The sequence below is a fragment of the Leptodactylus fuscus genome, chromosome 6 (assembly GCF_031893055.1).
Source record: "Leptodactylus fuscus isolate aLepFus1 chromosome 6, aLepFus1.hap2, whole genome shotgun sequence".
NCBI lineage: Eukaryota > Metazoa > Chordata > Amphibia > Anura > Leptodactylidae > Leptodactylus > Leptodactylus fuscus.
This window is the reverse complement of record NC_134270.1, coordinates 153,404,351-153,412,644: the sequence shown is the minus strand read 5'-3', so window position 1 is coordinate 153,412,644 and position 8,294 is coordinate 153,404,351. Positions and strand designations below refer to the sequence as shown.

The following is an 8,294-nucleotide window of genomic DNA, read 5'->3' as shown; positions in this document are numbered from 1 at the left end:
CAGTACTTGCAAAGTGGATGAGATTCTGGGGATGGAAATCCTCACCTTGCAGAAAAATATCCGCAGTGGGCACGCTACGATTTACAAAACTGCAACGGTTTTTGACATCACAGCATTTCCGCTACGGATTTGTTTTCTGCAATGTGTGGATGGGATTAGCTAGAATCCCATCCACTTTGCAGGTACAATGTGGGGCCTCCGCCTTAAAAATCCAATAAATTTAACATAAGCTCTGACAATTTTTTTTTCCTGCATTAAAGTTGATCATCAGGTTATATTCACACACAGAACAGCATACTTGTTGCAGAAATTTCTACCACCAAATATCAGTTCTTTTCGTCAGAATGTGGTTGTTTTGACAGAAAGCCCATGCATTGCACCAATGGAATGGGTACTATATAGGAAGTTCTTATACTTCTACCTTTGCTCAATCCACTCTTGGCTTTGGCTCCAAAAAGCCACAGCAAAATCTGCAACAAAAAAAAAGCTGCGTTTCAGCAACGTGGGGCCTTAGCCTAAGGCCCCATGTGCACGACTGTAGTTGTATTCCATATATTATGCACAGATCCATAATCCTGTGGATCTGTGACGCTAGGTTCACACTAGCATTTGGCAGTCCGTTCTGTGGTTTCTGTCTTCTGCATGCAGAAGACGGAAACCTGTCAGATCGGGTCCGGCCGTGAGCGGCGGTGTGCATTTTATGCTCTCTGCCGCGAAACCGTTTTTTAAAATCGGACACAGAGTACTGCATGTCCAACTCTGTGTCCAGTTTAAAAAAACGGTTTTGCGGCGGAGAGTATAAAACACTCACCGACGCTCATGGCCGGACATCTTTCAAACCCATTCAAATGAATGGGTATGAAAGAGTCCTGCAGGTTTCCGTATCCTGCCTCTGTTTTGTGCAGGAAACGGAGACCGGGCGCAGATGTGAACGAGCCCCGACTATGGATGATATACAGATGCAAAACACAGATCAGTAAAAGCACTAAGGCCGTATTCCACCCAGCAAACAGTGTCCATACATAGGTCGTATCTTCTGGACTGACCACAATGGTGTATGATGCTGTCAACTCTTGAACACCCGGATTCCTACAGTATTGAAAGGACATAGCAGGTCAGTCCTGTACGAATCCATCCACCACGATGTGCTAAGTTCTATTTTACCTGGCTGTGCTTAGTCCAGGAAATACGTCCACCATGTTTCCTAGGTGTGCATGTACCGGGCCATGATTGAACGGCACATAGATGACGCCATATGCCGCCCATACCTCCACGGCCCCATTCATTGCTGCCAGTGAGTACAGATGGCAAAACAGACACAAATAGGACCCGTCCTATGTTTTGCCCCGAACCGTGAAAATACACGCTGGTGTGTATGGGCCATAGTGATACACTGATCATACATATATTTGTGTGTATGACCCCTTAGGCAAAACCCAAGAGCAGGTCAAAAACCCAGAACAGGTGCAAATCTTTCCATTATACCTTATCTTCATGTGGTCTCCACTTCTGGATTTGGCTTTACAAAGACGGACGCAAGGCAGTGATGTGTGAATAAGGCCTTAAGGTAACAGTTTGGTGGTGCAGAATGATATGAGATATCTCAGGCCTTTCATACGATAGTGAGGGGACAGGTATGGCAGGAAGATAAGGGGGAGAAGGTATGTTGTCTGAGGTCAGGGTGTGTTTGGAGTGGTGATTTTCCAGCATGTCCACATTCTTCCCCCAGCTGCTCTCTGATTGGTTGGTCCGGGGCAGGTGAAACTTTCTTGTAAGACAGGTATCTATGTTTTCGGCATTTTCTGTACGGACTGGACACACCATGCAGCTCCTGACGTTATCGGCTGTGCTTCTTCTCTTCTCCAGCTCATATGGAGGTAAGTCCGAAGCAGATCTGTGCTTTTAGGGCCAATGGTCTAGGCTCGATTTTTGGCTATTTTTACGGATTTTGTAGTGTAATCGTTGGATGAGGTTTTTTTTTCAAATTCATTGAACTACTGAATAATCTTGCATATATAGTCCTTAGAAAGGAGATTTGCTCTTACATCTGCAAAATTGATGGTACAAAGCAAAGACCTCCCATAGTCTTTGGCTGGCAGCTATTCCTACCAACCCCCCATACACCTGTATGCTTGTGGGAATACATTTACTGTCAGATAAGGCTGCATTCACATTTTGGGTGTTTTTTAAAATCCGTTTAACAGATGCAAATGGGTGACCATCTGTTTAGGACCATTTTTTTGCATTTGTTAAACAGATCTACTAAACGGATGTAAAAAAAACCATGATGTGAACAGAGCCTAACTCTGGTAGTGGCTTATCTCCTGTAAGAACGTATCCAATCCTTCTTTCCCCAACATCATAGCTTAAGGGCGAGTCGGGACACCCACATTCCCATAAGACTGTATTCCCATTAGTGTTGGTGGCTCTGTTCACTCTGCAGATTCTATTTTGTCCAGTGACGTGCTGTACACCATGACAAAAACCTGATGATTGTAGTCAATGGGTTCTGTCAACTGGTGTCTGCCCTATGATAGACCAGAATGACGAATCTGTATGTGAACAAAGCCTAAAGCGGGGACAGTAACCCTCCATTTGTTGTGAATCTAGCTCCCAGCATGCGGAACTGGAACTCCCAAAGAAGTGAATGGCGCAGGATGGGATTGTTGTTTCACAGCAGCTGGCGATGGGTGATAACTTGTTGGATAAACCTGCTGGGGACTGGCCGACCATCTAATGTGTATGACCCCCCCGTAAGACGATCACTTGTTCTTGCGCATTAACCTTTCCCTTTTTTTGCGTTCCAGCCGATACAACTCTGGCCACTGGCATTGTCCAGAACCCTCTTGCTTACTCTGCGATAATAGCGCTACCTACTGAATGTAATTACACGCAGACGACTGGATTCCTTTACATAAATGGTCCCACCACACAAAGTAAGAACTTGTATCCTTGTCTTTCCAATACGTATACATTTCCTGACCTCACATTCTTATTATAATGTTCTATTAAATATAGATCATGCAGGGCCGCTCTCATTGTAGTCAGTGTTTTCTATACTATGGTGTTGTACAGGTAGAACAGCCCACAAGTCTATTATGTGCCATGATTTAGGGTGTCAGTACAAGAAGGGATGTTCAGTTTTAGTTGCCTGGTGCCTTGTGTTTTTCTGATGGGCCTCAGAAAGTAAACACAGAAAGGCTTTTGTCCCTCTCCACATTTAAAAGGATCCTATCATAGAAACCTTTTTTTCTGAGTAACTCGTCAGAATAGCCTTAAGAAAGGCTATTCTTCTCCTACCTTTCGTTGTCTTCTCCGCGCCGCCGTTCCGTAGGAATCACGGTTCTTGTAGGGCGGGTCCCAGCGCTCAAACAGCACTGGGGGCATCCCCAATGCTGCGAGAGAACTTGGGCAGAGCAGACTGTGCACAGGCCACGAGAAAATGGCCGCTTACCATACTGTGCAAGCGGCCATTTTCTTGTGGCTTGTAGGCATGTGCAGTCTGCTCTGCCCAAGGCCTGAGGCCTAGAAGTCGGAAACCTGCGCCGGAAGAAGAGGATGCAGAGGACGCTGCTGACGAAGATGGAGGCGGCGCTGGAGAGTTCTCTGGCAGCATTGGGGACGCCCACAGTGCTGTTTGAGCGCTGAGGACCACCCCCAGTGCTGCGAGAAAACTCATTTCAATACCGACAAGAACCGGGATTCCTACGGAATGGCGGCATGGAGAAGACAACGAAAGGTAGGAGAAGAATAGCCTTTCTTAAGGCTATTTCCACGTGTTACTCAGAAAAAAAAAAAGGTTTATAGATAGGATCCCTTTAATCTGAGCGCAGTCATCCTGAATGTGGATGGGGCTGGTGATAGTCTAATGCTGTACTTTCCCAATTTCCGATGCTCCCCATTGAAGTGAATGGGAGCACCAACCATCACCAGGCCGTCTACATTCAGCTTGGCTGTCCTTGAATCTAGGGCAGGATAAAGGTCCAGTTGAGTTTACTCCAGGGGACCACTTAAGTAGGCCACACACCTTTGATTTTTGGCCTTTAGGCTTTCATACCATAATCCTATATTAGGCTGAGTTCACACTGCTGTCCATTTTTCTTGTCCAAGAGGTGTCACCCCTGTCCATTCACCCATTGACTAAAATGGCTGAATGGATGGAAATCTGACCTGCAGATGCCACAAATGGTAGGTCGTGGACGGCCAACAACAGACTTTAGTCTACCAAAAATGGATTGGCCATGCTGGAAACTTTCCACAGCTGTTGGCTGAAAACACCAGCGTTTGGCATGATGGCTCATCAGCCAACTTGGGTAGACTCTCTGCAATTATTATTTTTTTAACAATTGTCCCCACCGATTGAGCAACTTATTTAATGTTATGATGAAAAACGCCATCACCAGTCGGTGGGCATCCGAAATGTAATATATATGGCCAGCCAGTAGAGCAGTGAATGATCCAGCTGATAGGGGCAATATAGAAGTGGCCGGTATATACTGAGTTCTGATCTATCCGTCTCTATCTCTGCACATCTACCATTTTGAACATGAAAATTGACAAATATTGGGTTTCTAACACCAACGCCTTTGTATCTGCAGCTTTATCGATAACCGTGCCGCAGTGCCGTTTGAAGCGTGAGCTTGTTGTAATTAGTGACCCTCTAAATGGCAACACAGACACCGTAAATGTGGGTTACAGAGTTACTGGTTTGACTCCAAACACCAACTACATGTGAGTAACCCTGACGTAGTTCATGCTTAAAAAATAATTTTATGAACATGCATATTAAACATGGATTCTTTTATCTTCCAGTGCATATTATTCCATCAATGGGACCACGTTCACTCCCCTTAACTTCACAACTCAAAATGGTAAGTCCAAAAGTAAAAAAAAAATTAAAAAAAATTCTGGGACTTAGAAAAGTCATTACTATTACACTGGTTCGGGTTGGACTCCCAGCACCCCCACCAATCAGCTGATTGAAAGGGGAACAGATGTATAGCTCCATTGTGTGATTTCTGTGAATGGTAGTGAACCTGTTATCCCCTCACTTAAAAAGGAGAGCTGCAGTACTATTTACAGCCACTATACAGTGTATGGCGCTGTGCCAGTTCCCAAAGCTCAGCTGATCACTGGAGCCCCCCCCCCCCATCTCAAATTAACAACCTAGCCTAAGGATGATAAGGTCAGAGGCTGTGTTTATGACCAATTGACTAATAATCCTGGGTAACTGTCTCGTCCTAATTAATTAGGCTGAGTGCCAGCAGTAAGGAAACGACCCCGGACACACAATCTTGGTATTAGTTCCTCTCTCAGCCGAGATGGAAATACACTGACGCAGTTTATTAAAGCCTGTCGCCAGACCCCAACCTATCAACCCAGCACCACAAATAGATAGGTTAGGGCCACCTGAATCATATAGTGTCTTCCTTTTCTGAATCACTGCCTTAGTTGATATGCAACTGAGCAACAAGGGTGTTGCCGTTGATCCAAAGATGTAAGAGACATTGCTCATTTGCATATCGACAAAAGTGCTAATATCTTGGCCATAGAGGCAGTGATTCACAAGGGGAAAACATGGATTGATTCAGGTGACCTTAACCTATCTATCTGCAGGACTGGTAACCTATCTATCTGCACATGGTGGTAAGTTATGGTCATTGGTGGGTACTACAACATCCAGCATGTAGTAACTCTGTGGTCGGCAAGACGGTATATAAGACTCTATAGGAAATCTTAGGATGACCTAATCTTCGACAAATGCTTTACAGATTCCGACATTTGCCAGAAACCTTGTTATATGCCACTGTAATGGGACCCGCAGACCCCATAATAAGCCAATGAGGTCTATTGAGTGCCATTGGTGTTGCCGTGGTGGATCGGGCTCATCATCACGTTAGATTTTCTGCTTCTATGATGGAACAGACAAGCAGAAATGAGGAAGCAATTGTGAACCGAGCCTTACGGAAGTGCACACCGGGTTTTTTGGATCGGCACCCAAGTCGGAGGTTGTTTCAGGTTCCGATCCAAAAATGGGTAGCCGTGACTGAAGCCGGTGCACTGGGCCTAGTCAGGAGGAGGGAGTGTCTTCAGGCCGAATTGCGAGGCGATTCGGCCTGAAGAATGAGCATGATTTCAATGGGAGCCATCTTTTTGGTCAGGGTTTTGAGGCGGATACGGCCTCAAAACCCTGACCAAAAAACTCTGTGTGAACTTACACACACCTATCCCAGGAAGGTACTAACTGTTCTTCTCTCCTTGCAGCTCTTTCAGATCCTGACACAGTTTTCAGGCGCAGCGGCGGCATGGTGGTGATCACCGTCTTACTGTCTATCGCCATGTTCCTGCTCCTTGCTGGACTCATCGCTGTACTGGTGTTGGGCGGCCGAGGAGCAAAATAAGCCTTCAAGATTTTACAGTCTGGTTTCATCAAGGAGAACAAGAAGCCATCGATTGAAAGGGGGTGTTCACATGTCAGATTTGGCGCTGAATTTGTCAAGCAGAAAATTTTGGAATCTGTCTGAAGAAGGAGCAGGATGCTTATTGTTTCTGCCACTATGAACAGGGGGCTGATATTAGGTGGTTTGAGGCAGATTCTGCGTCAAATTCGTGAGTGTGAACACCCCCTTAATGGAGACTTCTGGGGTGTAAATAGTATTCGTACGCTTCTCCCCATAAGGATAAGACAATGCCTAACACTCTGGGAAGGGGAACAGTTTTTAATAAATGAGTGAATGAAGAGCAGTATCGCTCAGACCTTAATTGGATTTTGTTTATTTTTTGGGGTTAAAAATGTAAAATGATTTTGATGTTCTTGTTTTAATAAATATTCTCTAAATACCAATAAATTATTAATGGTGGACGTAACCGCATGAGACTAAATGCACATGAACATCTGTTGGTCCGAGGTAAAATAGCATGGATGGCACATGGATGAGATAGGTGAACCCGGGATGCAAAATAGACTGGAATAAGACCTATCCTGAGTCTGGGCCCGGACCATACATGGACCGGTGATGGCACATGGGTGTGAGTATGGGGCTATAGTAAACAATAGGGACCGGTGATGGCACATGGGTGTGAGTATGGGGCTATAGTAAACAATAGGGACCGATGATAGCACATGGGTGTGAGTATGGGGCTATAGTAAACAATAGGGACCGATGATAGCACATGGGTGTGAGTATGGGGCTATAGTAAACAATAGGGACCGATGATAGCACATGGGTGTGAGTATGGGGCTATAGTAAACAATAGGGACCGATGATAGCACATGGGTGTGAGTATGGGGCAATAGTAAACAATAGGGACCGAAGATAGCACATGGGTGAGAGTATGGGGTCATAGTAAACAATAGGGACCGAAGATAGCACATGGGTGAGAGTATGGGGCTATAGTAAACAATAGGGACCGATGATAGCACATGGGTGTGAGTATGGGGCTATAGTAAACAATAGGGACCGAAGATAGCACATGGGTGTGAGTATGGGGCTATAGTAAACAATAGGGACCGATGATAGCACATGGGTGTGAGTATGGGGCTATAGTAAACAATAGGGACCGATGATAGCACATGGGTGTGAGTATGGGGCAATAGTAAACAATAGGGACCGAAGATAGCACATGGGTGAGAGTATGGGGTCATAGTAAACAATAGGGACCGAAGATAGCACATGGGTGAGAGTATGGGGCTATAGTAAACAATAGGGACCGATGATAGCACATGGGTGTGAGTATGGGGCTATAGTAAACAATAGGGACCGAAGATAGCACATGGGTGAGAGTATGGGGCTATAGTAAACAATAGGGACCGATGATAGCACATGGGTGTGAGTATGGGGCTATAGTAAACAATAGGGACCAATGATAGCACATGGGTGTGAGTATGGGGCAATAGTAAACAATAGGGACCGAAGATAGCACATGGGTGAGAGTATGGGGTCATAGTAAACAATAGGGACCCGTGATGGCACATGGGTGTGTGTATAGGGCCACAGTAAATAATAGGACACTGACAAAGCACATGAGCGTGTATATGGGGGCCTCTGGAAAGGTTTATTGTATGTACCGGGAGACTGGTTTGGAGTCCACGGTGTGAGGGGGACAACACATAAAAGGGTTCTACAAATTAAATGATCGTCTATCCTCTGGGTAAACTTTCTATGAAGTCTGAGTCAGCACCTCCAATGTTTCCAGGCCCAGTGTTGTACATTTACAGTCAATGCCTGGTATTATAGCTCAGTCCAGCCAGAATAACAATGGAACTGGTAAACAATGGAGGGGTCAGTGCTCAC

At 45.4% G+C, this 8,294-nt stretch overlaps 1 protein-coding gene across 1 annotated transcript; it reads left to right on the top strand.

Annotated features, from left to right (window-relative positions):
• Positions 1-1,816: 1,816 nt before the first annotated feature.
• UPK2 (uroplakin 2) lies at positions 1,817-6,539 on the top strand. The gene is made up of 5 exons (XM_075279124.1): positions 1,817-1,877; positions 2,808-2,936; positions 4,599-4,731; positions 4,813-4,871; positions 6,265-6,539. Exons 1-5 carry the CDS (start codon positions 1,823-1,825, stop codon positions 6,399-6,401), a joined length of 513 nt encoding a protein of 170 aa, XP_075135225.1. The 5' UTR covers positions 1,817-1,822; the 3' UTR covers positions 6,402-6,539.
• Positions 6,540-8,294: the final 1,755 nt, after the last annotated feature.

Coding starts and splice junctions, on each gene's coding strand:
- UPK2 (XM_075279124.1), top strand. CDS start 1,823: ATGCAGCTCCTGACGTTATCGGCTGTGCTTCTTCTCTTCTCCAGCTCA. Junction 2,937..4,598: donor AAATGGTCCCACCACACAAA/GTAAGAACTTGT, acceptor TTGTATCTGCAG/CTTTATCGATAACCGTGCCG. Junction 4,732..4,812: donor ACTCCAAACACCAACTACAT/GTGAGTAACCCT, acceptor TTTATCTTCCAG/TGCATATTATTCCATCAATG.